At 45.8% G+C, this 22,710-nt stretch overlaps 1 protein-coding gene across 1 annotated transcript in view; it reads right to left on the bottom strand.

Annotated features, from left to right (window-relative positions):
* IGDCC3 (immunoglobulin superfamily DCC subclass member 3) overlaps positions 1-22,710 on the bottom strand; it is a 256,502-nt gene that overhangs the window by 84,360 nt on the left and 149,432 nt on the right. Inside the window, exons 4-6 of the mRNA XM_040341485.1 lie at positions 21,010-21,140; positions 19,996-20,133; positions 14,602-14,760 (exon numbers count right to left, since the gene is read on the bottom strand). Coding sequence (XP_040197419.1) covers positions 14,602-14,760; positions 19,996-20,133; positions 21,010-21,140 — 428 coding nt within the window. The remainder of the gene's footprint in view (positions 1-14,601; positions 14,761-19,995; positions 20,134-21,009; positions 21,141-22,710) is intronic.

Here is a 22,710-nt window from a genome sequence, read left to right as displayed (position 1 = left end):
GCTGAATACAAATGCCCCCCCCCCCTCCACACACGCACACTTTTCACATATTTATTAAAAAAAATATGTAAAACCATTTATCATTTAAGCGCTGCATAAATTGACAGCGCTATATAATTACCTGAAATAAATTTAAAAAATATATAAAATAATCAGATATTTATAAAAAAAATTTTTTAAAACCATTTATCATTTAAAGTGGAGTTCCACCCATAAATATAACATTACATCAGTAGTTTAAAAAAAATGTCATTAGTCCTTTAAGAATTTTTTTTTTTTTTTTTTAGATGCCTTCAAAGTGTTGTTGCTAGGCAGAATAGTTAATCTTCCCTCTTCCTGCACCTAGGTGCTTAAGCTTCCCAACCTACACCGCACAGACTCCTGGGAATGTAGTGGGTGTAACTTTCCAGGAGTCTGTGCACTCCCCAGTCTCGAAGAATCATGTGACTTGGACAGTACAGGTGCTGAAACCTGATCTGAAACCTATTACACTGCTTGTGCAGCACTGAGCATGTGTGAGATCTGCAAGGCTGAAATCCAGGAAGTCATACAGTCTGGCTTCATGATGCCCACACTTAAGATGGCCCCAGTCAATTTCTATTTTATAAAGTGTCTAAATGCTGTAACAACCTAACAAAACGGACCTTAGTTTACAGACTAACTTTACTAGAATACATTAAGCTTGTGTATTACAGGGGTATTTATATTTAAAAAGTGAAATTGTGGCCGGAACTCCGCTTTAAGAGCTGCGGAAATTGATGGAGCTATATAAGTACCTGAAAAAAATAAAATAAAAATAAATCATTCCTTCCACTTCACAATTATGTGCCACTTTGTGTTGGTCTATCACATAAAATGAATGAATGAAAAAACTTGAATGAATGAATGAATGAAAAACTTATAAAACGCGGCGCATGCGAACTGAATCGCTTCTGGGCGCTAGTTGTTCGTGTCTCATGACATCAAAAGAGCAGAGTTTTGATCTGTCTTCTGAAAGTCAGGTGGTTTTCCTCCAACCGAATGCTGGTTGGTAAAGCGTTCCATAGTCTAGGACCCTGAAAAGCAAACCTTCTTTCTCCTTTGGACTTGTATTTGGTTTTTGGTACCCTGACCAGATTTTGGTCGGTGGATCGCAGAACGCGGTGGATCGCAGAACGCGGAGAAACACTGGTTTAATGTTTAATCAGACAGAACTCTTCGACATCAGGAGCGCATCCATGGATTTGGGGCTCCATGGGAAGAGTCTGGTCGGGGCTGGATTTGGGGCTCCATGGGAAGCGTCTGGTCGGGGCTGGATTTGGGGCTCCATGGGAAGCGTCTGGTCGGGGCTGGATTTGGGGCTCCATGGGAAGCTTCTGGTCGTGGCTGGTTGTGGGGCTCCATGGGAAGCGTCTGGTCGGGGCTGGATTTGGGGCTCCATGGGAAGCTTCTGGTCGGGGCTGGATTTGGGGCTCCATGGGAAGCGTCTGGTCGAATCGCGTTCTGGATCCACCCACCCAAATCCCAATAAAATACAATAACGTTTTTTTGCTGTAACATGACAAAATGTGGAAAATTTCAAGGGGTATGAATACTTTTTCAAGGTAAATACTTAACCACTTAAAGCAGAGGTCCAGCTGGGAAAACTTTTTTTTAATCCCTTAAAGACCGCCTCACGCCGATATACGTCGGCAGAGCGGCACTGCTGGGCATAAGCACGTACAGGAACGTTGCCCTTTAAGAGCCCAGACCCAGTCCCGAGCTCCATGACCACGCCCGCGGAACTCGCGGACTCGATCGCCGCCGGTGTACCGCAATCGGGTCACAGGAGCTGAAGAACGGGGAGGGGTGAGTGTAAACAAATCCCTCCCTGTGCTTCCTAGTGAGCCTGTCACTGATCGTCTGTTCCCTGTCATAGGGAACGACGATCAGTGACGTCAGATGCCAAGCCACACCCCCTACAGTAAGAAACACACAATAGGACACACTTAAAGCGGTGGTTCCCCTAAAAATAAACTTTTAACATTGCTTTTCCCACATTAATTACGATTAGAATCGGCTGGTTTTATTAAAAAAAAAAACGTCCGTACATACCGCGTCACGAGATGCCGAAAGAAGCCGAACGTCGGTGCGGCTCTATACGGCGCATGCGCACCGACGTTCGGCTTCTTTCGGCATCTCGTGACGCGATGTATGCGTCGGTCGGATGCCTGTCCATCAATTAGGAACGCCCACCGCCAGCATCGTACCCGGAAGTGGCGGTGGGAACGAATATAGCAAACGGTATGTACGGACGTTTTTTTTTTTAATAAAACCAGCCGATTCTAATCGTAATTAATGTGGGAAAAGCAATGTTAAAAGTTTATTTTTAGGGGAACCACCGCTTTAACCCCTTTAGCAGACCCTAGTGGTTAACCCCTTCACTGCCAGTGTAATTTTCACAGTAGCCAGTGCATTTTTATAGCACGGATCGCTGTAAAAATGACAATGGTCCCAAAAATGTGCCAAAAGTGTCCGAAGTGTCCGCCATAATGTCGCAGTCACGGAAAAATCGCTGATCGCCGCCATTACTAGTAAAAACAAAATTATTAGTAAAAATGCCATAAAACTATCCCCTATTTTGTAAACGCTATAACTTTTGCGCAAACCAATCAATGAACGCTTATTGCGATTTTTTTACCAAAAATAGGTAGAAGAATACGTATCGGCCTAAACTGAGGAAAAAAACGTTTTTTTTATATATTTTTGGGGGATATTTATTATAGCAAAAAGTAAAAAATATAGAATTTTTTCAAAATTGCCGCTCCATTTTTGTTTATAGCGCAAAAAATTAAAACCGCAAAGGTGATCAAAAAATACCAAAAGAAAGATCTATTTGTGGGGAAAAAAGGACATCAATTTTGTCTGGGAGCCACGTCGCAAGACCGCGCAATAGTCAGTTAAAGCGACCCAGTGCCGAATCGCAAAAAGGGGCCATGTCCTTTAGCTGCAAAATGGTCCGGGGCTTAAGTGGTTAAAAGTCAGCAGCTACAAACACTGTAGCTGCTGACTTTTAATAAGCACACTTACCTGTCCAGGGTGCCCGCGATGTCGGCCGCCCGAGGCCGATCCCTCCTCCGGATCGGGTGCCGGCGCCTCCATCCTCACTAAAAGAAACCTGCCTGTTTCCTACTGCGCTTGCAGGGGTCACAGGGGTGGCAATTGCAACCTGGCCCAATGCTTTAAGAGGCCCGTGCGGCTCCACTGTACGCCTGGATAGGAGGGGTGGCATATAGAGGAACCAATGCCTTAAATTTTTCTCCTGCAGCCGCTGAATGCCTGCATCTTCTCCTCTCCCTCCTGCAGGCATTCAGCAGCTGCAGGAGGAAAATGGAGGGGCCATCACTCCTATCAAGCTTCCTCTTCTTTCTGCTGCCCCTGAGCCCCTGTGTGCTCCCCTGCAGCTCAGACGGCCCCCCCTCTCCCCCTGGCTGCTGCGGGGGATGTGTAAGGATGGAGAGCAGGGTTAGGGGATTTTAAATATGGAGTTTACCGGCCCCTTCCTTTTCTGAATGGACAGAGTCAGTGATCGATCGGTATGGATCACTGATGCTGTCCATTCATAATGGAGGCATAGTAAACTTCAGTTTGTAAATGAACAGGAAGCTCTGTACAGAGCTATTGCTGTCCATTTATTCTGTGCAGCTGAGGCGACAGAGATGGAGATTGAGGGGGTTGTGTCCTCAATCTCCTTTCTCTGTCTCAAAGGTGAAACATCAGAGGTTCTTTAGACTCCTGATATCTCACCAAAGCCCCCCCCCCCCCAACAGGGCTCCTAAAAGATAATAAAAAAAAAAGGTAATCCCGTCGAGCGTACGCATATATGCGTCCTCGGCTTTCGGGGGTTATACCGGGATGATGCCCACAGCTGCAGGCATCATCCCGGTATCATTTTTTAGAGCCGGCGATTGGCTTCCAGGGATAACAAACGATGCGGCTAAAAGCCGCTTTGCTGTTATACCGGAGGAGCGGGAGGGAACATCCCCCCGCTTCCGCCGCCCTTACTGGGCCTCCCGTCCCACTGGGAGACCCGATGCGCGATGCGCTGCCCCAATGCCAAGCGAGAGACTGAAACGAAGCAGCGAACGGCTTACATCCAGTCTCTTCAGTGTAAACATGGAGGCGACGTCACAGCGTCACTTCCTGTTTACTCGGCAGCCAATGGCGCCGATTTAAAAAAATACACAGTATTCAGAATCGCCGTTTTCAGCGATCTGAATACTTTGAAGTGCAAATGAGGGATTGGGGGTCTCCCGATCCCTCCATAAAGAGTACCTTCACCACCTATTACTGTCACAAGGGATGTTTACATTCCTTGTGACAGCAATAAACGTGATCAAAACTTTTATTTTATTTTTAAAACAAAATGTTATATTACAAAAATAAAAATACGATTTTTTTTTAAACCCCCGTCCCCGTGAGCTAACGCAGCAAAGAAAACGCATACGGAAGTTGCGCCCGCATATGTAAACAGTGTTTAAATCGCACATGTGAGGTATCGCCGCGCTCGTCAGAGTGAGAGCAATAATTCTAGCCAAAGACCTCCTCTAACCTGGTAACCGTAAAAAAAATTGAAAGCATCGCCTATGGAGATTTTTAGGTACCGTAGTTTGTCGCCATTTCACGAGTGCGTGCAATTATAAAGCGTGACATGTTTGGTATCTATTTACTCGGCGTAACTTCATCTTTCACATTATACTAAAAAATTGGGCTAACTTTACGTTTTCATTTTTTTTTAATTCATGAAAATAAATTTTTCCTAAAAAGTTGCGTTTAAAACACCGCTGCACAAATACAGTGTGACATAAAATATTGCAACAATCGCCATTTTATTCTCTAGATTCTCTGCTAAAAAAAATATATATATATATTGTACAGGACACCGGGGGTGGGTCCTGGACGGGTGCTATACGGCACCACTGTTTGGACTATGGTCCATTTAAATAGAGGTAGAAGGTTCAGGGGGTCACCCAAAAGTGGGTGAAAAGTTCCAGGCAGGCGCTAATTCAGAGAGGACTGGCTTGCAGTCTTCTCTATCTTAATAAAGTAGTTTGGGGCCTGGAATTTTGGAGGCTCCAAAGTGTTATTTGGGTGGGATGGAGCCTCCACTCCTAAACCCTGGAAGCCAGCGCACAAGGGGTTAAAATCTCTCAGACAACCACCCATTAAAGCAGGAAGTGATGCTGGAGGGAGTGAGTGAGTTGGGAGAGTGCACCTGTGAGGACAAGATGGAAGTCTGCTAGCTGCTCAGAGAGGACTTTTGAGTAGTTTGGAAGTGAAGCTGTGTCTGCAGGGAAGGTCTGGAGGACTTCTTACTAAAAACGTATGTGCCTTTCTTTTGGTTGTTTTTCTGAAGAAAGACTTTTTTTTCATTTATGCTGGAAACAAGCAGGACTTTTGTTGTGACGTTTTGGATGCTGAAGAAAAGCTTTATTTTGTTTTGTTTGGTCACCAATAAAGACCCTTTGCTTTACTGACACGGTTTTACGCACTTGTCTCGCGGAGCTTAAAGACCCCCAAAGTTCACAACTGGTGTCGAATGCGGGCAAAGTGCATTTGCAGGCGCAAAAAAACGTTTAAAACTGACATTTAAAGAGACAGTATACTTATGGCATGTCTTGGGTGAAGTCTGCCCAGGCGTTGCAAACAGCAGACAAAGGCATGGAGGGGGTCGTTAAGGCTTTGGCACAAGCCACTGTGACCCAGCAGCAAGCCACTGTGGCCCAACAGCAAGCGTCAGCAGAGTCAAACCGTCGCCATGAGGAAGCGATGGCTCAGCAGCAGCAGGCCCTGGCACAGGCTATAGCTGCGCAGCAGGAAAATACACGGCTGCTATCCGCCCAGTTTACGGCCCAGCAGGAGTCCACTCAAGCACAGGTGGGTGCCTTGCAGGAGGCCGTACAGCAGCTGGCTCAGGGACAAGTGCAAGCGGTCGTTGCCACTAGCAACCCAGTGTCTGTGAGGGCCAGCCATTTTTTGCAAAAACTAACGCCCAGCGATGACGTGGAAGCCTTTCTCACCACCTTTGAAAGGATAGCAGAGAGAGAGGGGTGGCCCCGGGACCAATGGGCTGGCATTATCTCCCCTTTCCTCACTGGTGACCCGCAAAAAGCCTATTTTGACCTCCCAGCTGAGCACATCAGGGACTATGAGCGTCTAAAAACCGAGATCCTGGCCCGCCTGGGAGTGACCACAGCCGTCCGGGCTCAAAGGGTGCATCGCTGGCGGTACAAACCTGACCAACCCCCCAGGTCCCAAATGCATGAACTAATTCAGTTGGTTAAAAAATGGCTGCAGCCAGAAAAGTTGTCAGGTCCACAAATGGTGGAACGAGTGGTGATGGACCGGTACCTACGGTCCCTACAAGATGACCTACAGCGCTGGGTAAGCCATGGAAACCCTACTAATGCTGACCAGCTGGTCGAGCTGGTTGAACGGTATACCGTGGTGGAGGACCTGCTTGGGCCTACCAAGCGTCGAGAACCCACGCCAAGGACACCCAGACCAGTCACCAACCTGAGGAGAGAAGCCTTGCCAGATGTTGACGTCCGCAGGTTTACACCATCTGCCCTAGAACCACGGAGGTCGGTTCCTGTACCAAAGATGGGAGACATACAATGTTGGCGATGTCGGTCCTGGGGGCATACCCGGGCACAATGCCCACTGCAGGAGGAGCCTATGGAGTGCGGAACTGGTCGGAGAAGCTCCTTCTATGTGCGAAGTGTGTGTACCACTCATCTTGACCTGGCTGCAGGACGGTTTGAGTGCGAAGTGTGGGTGAACCACCTTCCTGCCAGGGCTCTACTGGACTCCGGCAGCATGGTCACACTCGTACATGCCAGGGTGCTTGGGAGGATAGGCCCAGTAACTAAGACTCTACGGGTAGTATGTATCCATGGGGACACCAAGGAGTACCCCTTGGTCCCGGTAACTGTGTCCTATGGCCATACCTCGGTTACCCAGGAGGTTGGGGTGGTAAAAAGCTTGATACATGACATCATAGTGGGGCGGGACTGTCCACTATTTTTGGAACTATGGGACCAGGTACAGACGGGTCTGCCAGGAGAACTGGGGACACTGAGCTTGGAAGGGACAGAGTCCGGGGGATCCGGGCCTGAAACCTCCACAACACACCCCTCTAATGTGGAAATACCTGTTGGTGATAATGACGTTGCAGAGAATCTTAGTTCTAATAATAGTGGTCCTGTGTCAGGTCTCAAAACCGAGTTGAACTCTGAGGGGGGGGGAGTCTCCCCATTACAAGTCATGCTGGGGGAGGATGACGAGGAGCTCTCCCCGATTGAGGAGGGTGAGGGGGAAACATCCCCAAGGCCAGTGCATCCAGACCTGGATATACCCAGGGGTGCGTTTGGCACCGCCCAGTTACAGGATCCTACCTTAGTGAACGCTCGAGAGCAGGTTTCTGTCATTGATGGGGTTTCACAAATACCAGGTGCAGATCAGAGGTTTCCTCATTTTGCGTTGAAGGGGGACCTAGTCTATCGTGTGGCTGAGAGCTGAGGGGAACCCATAGAGCAGTTGCTGGTCCCTCAACCGTATAGGCGGATGCTCCTTGATCTAGCCCACAACGACGCACTGGGAGGACACCTGGGGGCGGAGAAAACGGAGGCCAGGATAACCGATCGGTTTTACTGGCCAGGGGTGAAGGCTGAGGTTAAAAGATATTGTGAGTCTTGTCCTGTTTGCCAGATAACTGCCCCAGTGCCCCGCTATAGAAACCCCCTAGTACCCTTGCCAATTATTGAGGTCCCATTTGAGCGGATCGCTATGGATCTTGTGGGACCCCTGGTAAAGTCGGCAAGGGGGTACCAATACATATTGGTCATCCTAGACTACGCCACTAGATACCCAGAAGCAGTCCCATTGAGAAAAACGTCCTCTAAGGCCATTGCCCGGGAGTTATTTCAAATGTTCTCACGTACTGGGTTCCCCAAGGAAATACTAACGGATCAGGGCACCCCTTTTATGTCAAAGGTGATGGCGGACTTGTGCAGGCTGTTTCAAATTAAGCAGTTGCGGACGTCCGTCTATCACCCGCAGACCGATGGCCTAGTTGAGAGGTTTAACAAAACTCTAAAGTCCATGTTAAAAAAAATGGTGCAGATAGACGGGAAAGATTGGGACATGTTACTCCCTGCCCTGTTGTTCGCTATCCGGGAGGTACCACAGGCATCCACGGGTTTCTCGCCATTTGAGCTAGTGTACGGACGAAGGCCCCGGGGGTTGCTTGATCTGGTAAAGGAAACGTGGGAAAGTGAGTCCTCCCCGCACAAAACCGTGGTAGAGCATATTTCTCAAATGCGAGAAAGGGTGGCTAAAGTGATGCCGATGGTGAGAGAGCACATGCAGAAGGCTCAGGATGCCCAAAGAAGGGTATATAATCGGTCGGCTAAAGTGAGACAGTTACAAGTAGGAGACAGGGTAGCTGTCCTAATACCCACAGTGGAGAGCAAGTTCTTGGCCAAGTGGCAAGGTCCATCTGAAGTAGTAGAGAAAGTGGGTGAGGTAAACTATAAGGTACACCAACCAGGAAAAAGAAAACCCTACCAGATTTATCACATAAATTTGTTGAAGCTCTGGAGAGACAGAGAACCGGTGTCCGCGGTGGTGGCGGTACAGTCAGGGGACCATGTAGGGATCGACCTGGTGCAGGTTGCGGCTACCCTAACTAGGCCCCAAACCCAGCAAGTAAAAGAATTTCTGCAAAGGAATAGGGACATGTTTTCAGGGTTGCCAGGGCTCACCAACGTCATTGAGCATGACATTGTGACTGAGCCCAAGGTGAAAATCCGGCTTAAACCCTACCGTATCCCAGAAGCTCATAGAGTGTCAATGTCTGGAGAGGTTAAAAGGATGCTCGAACTTGGGGTCATCGAAGAGTCGCAGAGCGAGTGGTCCAGTCCGATCGTGTTGGTGCCCAAACCCAATGGTACTCTCCGCTTCTGCAACGATTTTAGAAAACTCAACGAGGTCTCCAAGTTCGATGCATACCCCATGCCACGGGTAGATGAGCTGATTGAGAGATTGGGTCCTGCCAGGTACATCACCACGCTGGACCTCACAAAAGGTTACTGGCAGATTCCCCTGACCAAGGAGGCCAGAGAGAAAACAGCTTTCTCTACCCTGGAAGGTCACTTCCAGTATAAAAGAATGCCGTTTGGTCTTCACTCCGCCCCCGCCACATTCCAAAGGGCCATGGACAAAACTTTAGGTCCACACCTACGGTATGCCTCCGTTTACCTGGATGACATAGTCATTTTCAGCACGGACTGGGATTCCCATCTTCCCCGGGTACAGGCAGTGGTAGACTCCTTGAGAAGAGCGGGGTTCACCATCAATCCGGAGAAGTGTGCGGTTGGGGTGGAGGAAGCCAAGTACCTAGGATACATTGTAGGTAGAGGGTTAGTGAAGCCCCAAATGAGCAAGGTAGAGGCCATACAGGGCTGGCCCCGCCCCCTAACAAAGAAACAGGTCAGAGCGTTTTTAGGCCTAGTTGGGTACTATAGGAGGTTTGTCCCCAACTTCGCCACCATTTCGGCACCGCTAACTGACCTCACCAAAGGCCGAAAGTCGGTCATGATTAAATGGAATGCCGAGGCTGAAAAATCTTTTCAAATGCTTAAGACCGCACTCTGCCAGGATCCGGTGCTTGTGGCGCCAGATTTTTCTAAGGATTTTATAGTGCAGACAGAGGCCTCAAGTGAAGGGCTAGGAGCAGTTCTGTCTCAAGAAATCAACGGAGAGGAGCATCCAATAGTTTTTCTTAGTAGGAAACTGACGCCAGCTGAGAAAAACTATGCGGTGGTGGAGCGCGAATGTCTTGCCATCAAGTGGGCTTTGGACTCCCTACGTTATTTTCTCCTAGGTAGGAAGTTTCGCCTTATATCAGACCATGCTCCTCTTACGTGGATGAGACAGAACAAACACACCAATGCCAGGGTAACAAGGTGGTTTCTGTCTCTGCAAGAGTTCAATTTCATGGTAGAGCACAGACCCGGGAGACAGCATCAGAATGCCGATGCCCTCTCCCGAGTCCATTGTATGGTGTCTACTGTTGCCTCCAACACCTCCGCGTTGAGGCAGAGGGGGGGGATATGTACAGGACACCGGGGGTGGGTCCTGGACGGGTGCTATACGGCACCACTGTTTGGACTATGGTCCATTTAAATAGAGGTAGAAGGTTCAGGGGGTCACCCAAAAGTGGGTGAAAAGTTCCAGGCAGGCGCTAATTCAGAGAGGACTGGCTTGCAGTCTTCTCTATCTTAATAAAGTAGTTTGGGGCCTGGAATTTTGGAGGCTCCAAAGTGTTATTTGGGTGGGATGGAGCCTCCACTCCTAAACCCTGGAAGCCAGCGCACAAGGGGTTAAAATCTCTCAGACAACCACCCTTTAAAGCAGGAAGTGATGCTGGAGGGAGGGAGTGAGTGAGTTGGGAGAGTGCACCTGTGAGGACAAGATGGAAGTCTGCTAGCTGCTCAGAGAGGACTTTTGAGTAGTTTGGAAGTGAAGCTGTGTCTGCAGGGAAGGTCTGGAGGACTTCTTACTAAAAACGTATGTGCCTTTCTTTTGGTTGTTTTTCTGAAGAAAGACTTTTTTTTCATTTATGCTGGAAACAAGCAGGACTTTTGTTGTGACGTTTTGGATGCTGAAGAAAAGCTTTATTTTGTTTTGTTTGGTCACCAATAAAGACCCTTTGCTTTACTGACACGGTTTTACGCACTTGTCTCGCGGAGCTTAAAGACCCCCAAAGTTCACAATATATATATATATATATATAATATATATATATATATATATATATATAAATGTTTGGGGGTTCTAAGTAATTTTCTAGCAAAAAATAGGGGGCCAGATTCAGGTACAATTGCGCCCGTGTAACGTAAGCCGTTTACGTTACACCGCCGCAAGTTTTCAGTTTTAGTGCCACAAATCACTTACCTGGAAACTTGCGGCGGTGTATCGTAAACACGTCCGGCGCAAGGCGGTCCAAATCGAATGGGGCGGGTACCATTTAAATTAGGCGCGCACCCGCGCCGGACGTACTGTGCATGCTCCGTTCTCGAATTTCCCGACGTGCTTTGCGCGAAATTACAACGCGCCGACGTGTTGAGAATCGCGACGTGTGTAACGTACTTACTCCGGGAAAACAAAAAATTCAAAAGCGACGCGGGAAAGACGGGCATACTTTAACATGGTGGAGTAATTTTACACCATGTTAATAGCAGCCCTATCTTTGCGACGGGAATCTAAGACTTGCGCCGACGTAACGACGGGAAAAACCTTCGTGGATCGCCGTAACTGCTAATTTGCATACCCGACGCTGGTTAACGACAAGAACTCCCCCCAGCGGCGGCCGCGGTATTGCATCTTAAGATCCGGCAGTGTAAAACAATTACACCTGTCGGATCTTAGGGATATCTATGCGTAACTGATTCTATGAATCAGTCGCATAGATACTCTGAGAGATACGACGGAGTATCTGAGATACTCCGTCATATCTCTTTTGTGAATCTGGTCCAGGGATTTTAACTTGTAAACACCAAATGTCAGAAATAGGCTAAAGCCTCATACACACGGGACAGAATCTCGTCAGGAAAAAAACAGTTGTTTTTCCTGACGAGATTCTTGGCAAGAATCTCTTGCCGCCCGAGTGTACAGACTCTCCTTTCTCTTGAAAGCCAAGAACGCGGTGACGTCATTGCGTACGACGTGCATGCACTCGTCACATTCGATGCTGTCGCTGCCATCTTGCTGCAACCTACCTATGCCTAGGAAGCTACCGCGCATGCGTCTAAGTCATTTCGAGCATGCGCGGGTTTCCACAGCGACAGGTAAGTATACAGACGCTCGGGTTTCTCGTCTGGAAACAGGCCGACAAGAGTCTCATCGAGAAAATAGAGAGCAGGATCTCTATTTTTCTCGTCGAGATTCTGGGAAGATTTTCAGGCGAAAAACCTCAAAGCCTCGTACACACGCTCGGTTTACTTGGCAAGAATGCTCTGCCAGCAGTTTTCTTGTTGGTTCATGCCAAGAAAACCAAGCATGTGTACGAGGCTTAAAGTCATGAAAGGGTTAAAATAAAGACCTGATGGATAATGTCACTGCCCTGTATGATAGAAACTTTATAGCCATGGCTACAGAGCTAAAAATGATCAAGAAAGAGGTTCTGCAACACCGACTGGTGTTGGATTATCTCACTGCAAGTCAAGGAGGAATATGCACCATAGTGGGAACTGCCTGCTGTAACTATATTAGGAATGATACTAGGGCCGAAGACGCCATCATTGCTCATATAGAAAAAGTACAGCGCTTAAAGGTTAACTTTCGCAAGGAGCATACCGAAACCGCTTGGATCGATGGTAGCTGGGAAAGCTGGCTTTCCTGGATCAATCCGCTCAACTGGTTTTCAGGTATTGGTGGGGTGTTTTCAGGTATTCTACATGGTATTCTTTATATTGTTGGAATTATTGTACTTTTTATCCTTATAATCAAATGTGCACCTATGATCTGCAAATGTTGCATGAAGATGACCACACATACATATAAAGCATGTTGTGGTGATTGTATTAATGCCGGTTCCTTTGAGCCCTCAAGGTCCAGAGTTAAGACCGTTCATGAAATGGTGACGCGGATTCCTGCGATTCTAACTACAGACCCTGAGAACCCCCCGGAAGCATAATATTTACCAGAGAATACCAAAGAATTCGAAACACAGGAGGGACTGACAAGATATGAAAATCTACATTGATCTACCTTGTATATTAAATGTATATCACTTGAATATCTTAGACAGAGCAGTAGGGTAGAGTTCTCACATATTCTGTCTTTACTCTGAAAATGATCTTATGTTTCTAAATCCTATTGGTATTGCAACATATTCTCAACAACATGTTTTTCCCATTCTCATGGCCGAACAACTGTCTCATGTAAAACAAGAGATGTTCCGCCAAATGACCTGATAGGAAGTCAATGTAAACAGTAAACAGTGTGTCTGGAAAAACCCTTCCATTTCTTTTATTACTTGATAATTACCCCTCACATATATTCCATCTCTCTAACTGTCAAAATAACCCTTCGCATAATGCTCTAATTAGGTCAGGATGACCGGATGTCAGTTTTACTCATTACATATATATAATTTGTGAAATCTTGTGTAATCCAAACTTTGGGCTTCGTGCCCTGCATAGACTCTCATGTTACCGATTTCTTATAAAATGTCTGTATAAGGCCCCGTACACACGAACGAGTTTCTCAGCAGAATTCAGCCAGAAACTCGGTCGGAGCTGGATTCTGGCGAGAAACTCGGTCGTGTGTACACTTTTCAGTGAGGAAGCCGACGAGGAACTCGTCGGGCCGAAAAGAGAACATGTTCTCTATTTTCTCGTTAGTCAATGGGAAAAGTCGGCCCGCCGAGTTCCTCGGCGGCTTCCACACTGAACTCGACGAGGAACTCGATGTGTTTGGCACGTCGAGTTCCTCGGTCGTGTGTACGGGGCCTTAACCTTATGTGTCATCACAGTCCTTTTGGAAGGTGTGATCCTGTATACAGTTTATTCTGAAGTAAACTTACATTTAAAGCGGATGTGTCACGGGGAAAAAATATTAAAAGCCAGCAGCTACAAATACTGCAGCTGCTGACTTTTAATATTAGGACACTTACCTGTCCTGGAGTCCAGCGCTGATCGCAGCAGAGCACGAGCGATCGCTCGTCTCTCTGCTGCTCCCCCCTCCATCCACGCTCAGGGAACCAGGAAGTGAAGCGCTGCGGCTTCACTGCCCGGTTCCCTACGGCGCATGCGCGAGTCGCGCTGCGCCCGCCGATTGGCTCACACGCTGTGTGTTGGGAGCCGAGTGTTCCCAGCACACAACGGGCGACAGACGTGATGTGACGGAATGCCCGTCTTTCGCCCGTAGCGTGTGGCCGGAAGTGGGTGCAAATACCTGTCTTTAGACAGGTGTCTGCACCCCCCTCCCCCCTGAAAGGTGTCAAATGTGACACCGGAGGGGGGGAGGGTTCCGATCAGCGGGACTCCACTTTAGGGTGGAGGACCGCTTTAAGACGAATGCAACTGGTCTGCTGTAAATGACTTACATCCAAAGACTGACGTATCAATATCAAAAATAAAAAAAAACTACTGACACCTGTGGTGGAACTACCAGGGTTGCAAAGGTGGCACTTGCAACCTGGCCCTGGTGTTCCGCCACCTTGTTCAGAGGAAAGGGCCCCGGGCTCAGAGGGAATATTCTAGTTACGCTTCTGTGGCAGAGGGTTCGGCCTCAGCAGGTTGGGATAGTGTTCTAGAAAAAGGACAGGAGAGGGGCGGGGACTTGTACTTTTGGCACCATTACTAGCTGATTGCAAAGTCCCTCTTACAGGCTGATGGCATCATTCTACCAAGATGCATCTCTCAGACTAGGCAAGTCCAGTTGCCTGGAGCTCAAGGCTTTTTTTACTAATAAATTGTAGAAGTGAGTTTTGTTTCTTCATTTTATTGTACCATTTCGGAAATCTATTGGTGCAGACTCGTAAAGTTTAGCAAATTGAATTCCTCATTTCCTTACCCTGTACTACGAGCCTCCCCTGTGCCGTCCGGCGCACCCTGGTTCCTGGCTTGTTGGCCGCACATACGTAGACTCCAGAGTGATGTACAGTGAGGTCTGATATCATTAGATTCCCCGTTCCCAATACCTGGATCCCTTCCACACCAATAGGACGGCCATCTGCAAAAGACCAAAATTCATGTTCAATGATGGTGGCTCCAGGTCCTGGTATTGGCCTAGGACAGTGATGGTGAACCTTGGCACACCAGATGTTTTGGAACCACATTTCCCATGATGCTCAACTAAACTGCATAGTGCATGAGCATCATGGGAAATGTTGTTCCAAAACATCTGGGGTGCCAAGGTTCACCATCATCACTGGTCTAGGTATTATGAGAAATTAAAACAGTGTATGGTGCCTTTAAGTAACTTATGACAGATCAAATAAATGCAGATGCCCCTTTAAGTGGAATGAATCCACCTACAGTGATTATAAGAAAGTTCTAAAGGGATGGCGCTCACATACTGTATAAATCTATACAAACCATATACAATATCAAAGTATCAAATAATAAAGTGAATACATCGAAATTGTCCGATGTGACATAATCCCAACACCAATGTTTCTTCACCACTTGTGGTCAAAGTGTGGATGTACACGAAATAACGAATGCTGCATCTAAAACGTATGGAACATAACAAATTAATATTTATAAATACCAATAATAATAAAAACGTTTTATTATTATTATTAATTTGTTCTGTTCCATTTGTTTAGATTCGGCATTTGTTATTTCAGATTCATAACTTCGGATAAATTTGTATTCTTTACGTTCACTAACAGCCAAATTTTAAAGGAAATTCCAATACCTATAATTTTATAGTTAGTTAGTGATTTCAGATTTTCGGATTTTCCTTTTCTGTTTTCAGATTTTTAGAATTTTTGGATTTTCATTTTTGAATTTTCAGATTTCCGAATTTAAAAATTTCTGAATTTTAGAATTTTTTTAATTTCAGGAAAAATTTGTTAAATGGGTTTTCGTACATTCGAATATTTCCAAATTAATATTCAGAAATAATTTAATTTAATTCAATTTAATTTGAAAATAATTTAAAATAATAAATAATAATAATAAAAATTTTTTTTTATTATTATTATTTATGATTAATAATTTGTTACATTCCATTTGTTTAGATGCAGCTTTCGTTATTTCAGATTCTAGATAAATTTATTTTAACTCTAGATAAATTTGTATTTGTATTCACTAACAGCCTAATTTGAAAGGAATTTCCAATACCTATAATTTAATAGTTATTATTAGTTAGTTGTAGCCAGATTCAGAGAGAGTTACGCCGGCGTATCAGTAGATACGCCGTCGTAACTCTGAATCTGCGCCGTCGTAAATTTAAGTGTATTCTCAAATTGAGATACACTTAAATCTAGCTAAGATATGACCGCGGGCGCCGTCGTATCTTAGCTGTCTATTTAGGCCGGCCGCTAGGGGCGTGTACGCTGATTTACGCCTAGAATGCGTAAATCAGCGAGATACGCCTATTCTAAGATACGCTTGCCCGTCGCAGTAAAGATACGCCGTTTACGTAAGGCGTTTTCAGGCCTAAAGATATTCAACCAAAAAGATGGCGCATCCAATGTTAAGTATGGACGTCGGAACCGCGCCAAATTAAAAAAAAATTAAGTCGTTTGCGCAAGTCGTCCATGAATGGGGCTGGGCGTAATTTACGTACACGTCGAAACCAATAAGTCTTTGCGGCGTAATTTTGAGCATGCGCACTGGGATATGTCCACGGACAGTGCATGCGCCGTTCGTTAAAAACGTCAATCACGTCGGGTCACGATTCATTAGCATAAAACACGCCCACCTCTTCACAATTTGAATTAGGCGCGCTTAGGCCGGCACATTTACGCTACGCCGCCGTAACTTAGGACGCAAGTGCTTTGTGAATATAGCACTAGCCTCTCTAACTTACGGTGGCGTAGCGTATATGAGATACACTACGCCTGCCTAACGTTAGGCGCGTCTTTTTGAATCCAGCTATTAGTGAGGCCTCGTACACACGACAGAGTTTCTCGGCAGAATTCACCGAGAAACTCGGTCAAACCCGGATTCTGCCGAGAAACTCTGTCGTCTGTACACTTTTGGCCCGATGGAGCCGCCGAGGAACTCGTTGAGAAAATAGAGAACATGTTCTCTATTTTCTCGTTGTTCTATGGGAGAAGGCGTCCCGCCGAGCTCCTCGGCGGCTTCATCCCTGAACTCACCGAGGAACTCGACGTGTTTGGCACGTCGAGTTCCTCGGCCGTGTGTACGGGGCCTTAGTTATTCTTTCGAATTTTCCGATTTTCTTTCTTATTTTTCCGATTTTTCTAATTTTTTAATTTACGAATTTACAAAATTTGTGATCATAATGAATGACCCGAAAATCAAAAAAAAAAAATATGAAACGAAAATTAACAAATTTTTGTCTAATGGCTACTCCTGCTTGCAGCAGGTTTGTAGGCAGGTTCAGTTTGCTAGTCTGCCACCATATAAAATATCAAAGTATCAAATAAAAAAGTGAATTCAAATTGTCCAATGTGACATAATCCCAACACCAATGTTTTTTCACCACTTGTGGTCAAAGTGTGGATACACTCACCAGAGATGTTTGACGCCTTTTTTACAGCTAGTTTAAAAAGCGCTTTTGCCCTCAAAGACTGAGGTTCCCCTGGTATTAGGCTCCAGAAGGATCCTCCAGTTTTGGTGGTGGTCATAGATAGAACGACTACCTGAAGACTCTATCTTTGGTGAAACATACGTCGAAGCGTGGGTCCATCACTTCCGGGTCCTGTGTGAGCCTAATATAAGGTGATCTGATTTTGAAAATGAAATCTGGGGACAAATTTATTTTCTTTTACTAGTAATGGCGGCAATCAGTGTCTCTCTGCCCGTCACCACCTGCCTCACAGCCTGTCAAGTCTTACTCTCCGGGCCCTGGCTACTACTGGGTGGGGAGCGGAGGAAGATCACTCCGCCGTGGAAGGCAAAGAGATAAGCAGGCAGGCAGGGCTGGACTGGGACAAAAATCCAGACTGGCCCACTTTGACAGGTCTCTCCCATGGTGGCTGGACACTCCCGCCCCCCCCCCCCCCCCCGGCCACCCAAGCCCCCTCATTCCCTTCACTAGCCACTAGCCGTTCTACTTTATTAAAGTAGAACGGCTGGTACTGGTACTCTTATAGGCAATACCAGTGGGGAAGCTAGACATTATTTCACTCTGGGCAAAGAATCAGTTTGGTGCCCCCCCCCCCCCCCACCATGGGACAAGATTGGGTAGAAGTGAGAACTTCTCAGGCCATAGCTGTTGAGTCAGCTGTCTATCTCCTCCCCCATACTCCTTCTGGTCCCCCCATGCTCCTCTGTCGTCATCCCTGCTCCTCTGGTCCTCCCCCTGCTTCTCTGTTCCCCCCCCAGATGAGCTCTGTGGGGAGGGAGAGGAGGTGAGCGCTGCGGGGAGGGAGAGACAGCGGAGCGGAGGGGGGCGGTCCGCTGTCACTGAAGCCGGCCCACTGAGCCATTGGCCCACCGGGAAACTCCCGGTAGTCCCAATGGCCAGTCCATACCTGCAGGCAGGTGGTTGGCCTGGACTTGAGCCAAGGCAGAAGAACATGCGAGCGGAGCTGGATGGGCATTCACCCAAAACGGAAGAAAAATTCCCTCCGCTCCGCCCAGCACATGATCATCAGAAAGGGGTGCAGATCATGGAAAAAACACACCCCCCTAGGATGCAGCGGAGCGGGGGTGTGCAATTCAGATTTTTTTTAAATTCTGCACTGAAATTGGCCCAGTCCCTGATCAAATCCAATCCTGGGACATACTTGGTCCTCAATCCGGGGACTGTCCCCGGAAACCGGGGATGTCTGGTCACCCTACCCTAATACCAGGGGAACTTAGGCTTTTTGAGGGCAAAATCGCTTTTTGACCTACCTGTAAAAAGGGGCCCAAGATCTCTGGTGAGTGTATATCCACACTTTGACCACAAGTGGTGAAGAAACAGGAGATTTGCGTATTAGAAACATTGGTGTTGACTAGGGATGAGCTTCGAGTTCGAGTCGAACTCATGTTCGACTCGAACATTGTCTGTTCGGCTAACAGCAAAAAATTTGCGGCAAATTCAAAAAGCCGCGGAACACCCTGTAAAAGTCTATGGGAGAAATCTAAAGTTGTCGGCTCCCGGCAATTCAGAGAAAAGTCATTCATTAAAAAAATAAAAAAGCGTGGGTGTCCCCCCAAATTCAATTACCAGGCCCTTCAGGTCTGGTGTGGATTTTAAGGGGAACTCCACCCCAATGTAAAAAAAATATCATGGTGTTCCCCCAAAAATCCACACTAGACCCTTTGTCCGAGCACGCAACCTGGCCGGCCGCAGGAAAAGAGGGGGGGGGACGAGAGAGCGCCCTCTCCTAAACCGTACCAGGCCACATGCCCTCAACATTGGGATGATGCTTTGGGGGTTTGTGACCCCTCAAAGCACCATGTCCCCATGTTGATGGGGACAAGGGCCTCATCCCCACAACCCTTGCCCGGTGGTTGTGGGGGTCTGCCGGTGGGGGGCTTATCGGAATCTGGAAAACCCCTATAACAAAGGGGACCCCCAGATCCCGCCCCCCTATGTGAATTGGTAATGGGGTACATTGTACCTCTACCATTTCACTAAGGAAGTGTAAAGAATTGTAAAAAAAAAAAAAAAAACCACACACACCATGGAGAAAGTCCTTTATTAAAAAAAAAATAATCCAGCGGAGGTAATCCACTCTCGGTCTTCACTCCAACGTTGTCGGTATCCTGCGACGGGTGATCTCCTCACCACCGGGGTCACAGGGCATGTGGCCTGGTACGGTTCAGGAGGGGGGGCTCTCTCATCCCCCCCTCTTTTCCTGTGGCCTGCCAGGTTGCGTGTTTGGATAAGAGGTCTGGTATGGATTTTTGGGGGAACTCCACGCCATTTTTTTTTTAAATTTGGGGTGGAGTTGCCCTTAAAATTCACACCAGACCTGAAGGGTCTGGAATGGATATTTCGGGGGAACCCTACGTCATTTTTTTTTATTTGATGCAGGGTTCCCCTTAATATCCATACCAGACCTGAAGGGCCTGGTAATTAAATTTGGGGGGACCCCCACACTTTTTTTATGAATGAATTTTCTCTGTATTGCTGGGAGCCGACAATTCATTATAGCCGTGAGTGATTTTAAATGACCTTTTTTCCCTTCAGAAATGACACTTTGTGCAGGGACAGTTCTAAGCACGGGAAACAGCAGGTGGCACCCATAGCACACCAGACATGACTGTTTCACTAGTAGTTTATGGTCTAATTATTCCATAATTATTCCATATTTAATTTAATTCCATAACTCACCAAGACGGCTCCAGGACACGATTGGCCGAGGATTTCCGGTAGCCATACACTCAAGAATCGCTGTCTGATGAACAGTCTTAGTCAGGTTCTCAGGACCAGCTAGGATCATTGGATCCTTATATCCAGTGTAATGACGACCTGCAGGAGATACAATCAATACGACTATTGTCCCACATTCATGGACAAAATATTAGACATGCGCAATTAGTTTTTTTAACAAATTTTGACAAATTTGTTGATTCGGAAATATCCAAATGAACGAAAACCGTAAATTTAAATATTCAAAATTTTGTAAACCGAACGGAAATCCGAAAATAAAAACGAAAAATCCAAAAAACACAAAAATTTGAAAATCTGAAATAATAACTAACTAATAATAACTTCGTAACTTCTGATAAATTCGTATTTGTTGACTAGTAAAGTTGACTAGCAGCCAAATTTGAAAGGAAGTTTCAATACCTATAATTTAATAGTTAGTTAATATTAGGTAGTTAGTTATTATTTCAAATTTTCTTTCTTAGTTTTAAATTTTCGTATTTTCAAATTTTCATATTTGCGAATTTACAAATGTTCGAATTTACAAAATCTTGAATTTACGAATTATTACAAAGTTTTTAATTTACGAAATTTCAAATTTACGAATTTACAAATTTTCAAACTTGTGAATTTACGAATTTACAAATTTACGAATTTTCGAGTTTTTGAATTTACGAAATGTCAAATTTACGAATTGTCAGATTTACGAATTGTCAAATTTACGAAATTTCTAATTTACAGATTTTCAAACTTGCGAATTTTCAAATTTTCAAATTTACAGATTTTTGAATTTACGAAATTTAAAATTTATGAATTTCTAATTTGCGAGTTTACAAATTTCGATCATAACGAATGACCCAAAAAACTAAAAAAACAAACAAATAAAACGAAAACAAAAATGAACAAATTTTTCGGCAGTGCACATGTTTACAAAACACGGTCTTCTAATAGATATAAAATAAGTGTAGGTTCTCACACCTGTCACAGTCAGCATGGCCTCGGGACTGTATTTAATGCCAGCAGCATTTTTGGCCACACAGCGGAATGTTCCCCCATCTTCACCTTGAAGGGCAGTTATCTGCAGCACCCCAGTGGGCAACAAGGTGTATCTGTGTGTAAAAAAAACAAAACATAAGGTTTTAAGGTTTAAATGTAAATTCTATAGACATCTTGAATATACACAACAGGACAAAGGGAGAAAAACTTCTGAGAAAATGCACAAATGCAGGTAGACTATACAGTGGGGAAATTTTGTAAGTTTGCCCCCTTACAAAGAAATGAAGGGTCTATAATTTTTATCATAGAAGTTTATTAAATGATGGAGAGATCATAGTTCTGAGCCAATGCCACTAGGGGGAGCTGGTGGTATGACACCAATAATCTTTATAACTCTCTGTAAGGGGGTCATTCTTACCACCACTATTAAAAAGGGAATTCTTCTCACTGAACACCAATATAAAGGGCATTGTTCCCATGTTCCCACTGCCCCCCCCCCCCCCCCAATTTTATCAGGGGGTCCCCCGAGACCTGAAAATTATTTTATGGGTTCCCCTGGGGTAAAAAGGTTGAGAAAGTCTGGTCTACAGTAGGGTCTTGTTTGGTACACAGATTAGTCCCGTCGATGTAAGAAGGTTCTCCTAACGACAACTCGTTATGTGTATAAAAGACACCTGTCCACAGAATCTCTCTCTTCCATTTAACCGCTTCAGCCCCGGAGGATTTGGCTGCCCAATGACCGAGCCACTTTTTGCATTTCGGTGCTGCGTCGCTATAACTGACAATTGCGCGGTCGCGCGACGTGGCTCCCAAACAAAATTGACGTTCCTTTTTTTCCTCCCACAAATAGAGCTTTCTTTTGGTGGTATTTGATCACCTCTGCGGTTTTTATTATGTTTTGCGCTATAAACAAAAATAGAGCGACAATTTTGAAAAAAAAACAATATTTTTAACTTTTTGCTATAATAAATATCGCCAACAAATATATAAAAAAACTTTTTTTTCCTCAGTTTAGGCCGATACGTATTCTTCTACAAATTTTTGGTAAAAAAAAAAAAAAAACAATAAGCGTTTATTGATTGGTTTGAGCAAAAGTTATAGCGTCTACAAAATAGGGGATAGTTTTATGGCATTTTTATTATTATTATTTTTTACTAGTAATGGCGGCAATCTGCGATTTTTATCTTGACTGCGACATTGCGACGGACACATCGGACACTTTTGACGCTAATTTGGGACCATTGTCATTTATACAGCGAACAGTGCTATAAAAATGCACTGATTACTGTGTAAACGACACTGGCAGGGAAGGGGTTAACCACTAGGGGCTAAGAAGGGGTTAAGTGTGTCCTAGTGAGTGATTCCAACTGTGTGGGCGTGGTTACATGTGACACGACAGTGATCTTCTGCTCTCTGTCATCGGGAGGAGAAGTGATGCTCCTCCCGATGACAGAGAGCAGAAGATCACTGTCCTGTCACTAGGCAGAAAAGGGAGATGCCTTGTTTACAACGACATCCCCCCGTTTTGCCACTCTGCGGCACGATTGCGGGACACCGGCAGACATCGAGTCCGCGGGTCCCGCGGGCACAGTCACGGAGTTTGTGGCAGGCGCACGCGCGCCTGCTAGGTGGCAGATTCAAAGCAACGTACCTGTGCGTTGCTTTGCCTGCCCGTGCCATTCT

Source organism: Rana temporaria, chromosome 3, assembly GCF_905171775.1.
Source record: "Rana temporaria chromosome 3, aRanTem1.1, whole genome shotgun sequence".
In the NCBI taxonomy this organism is placed as follows: Eukaryota; Metazoa; Chordata; class Amphibia; order Anura; family Ranidae; genus Rana; species Rana temporaria.
Note: the sequence above shows the minus strand (reverse complement) of the source record. Positions and strands in the feature narration are given on the sequence as shown.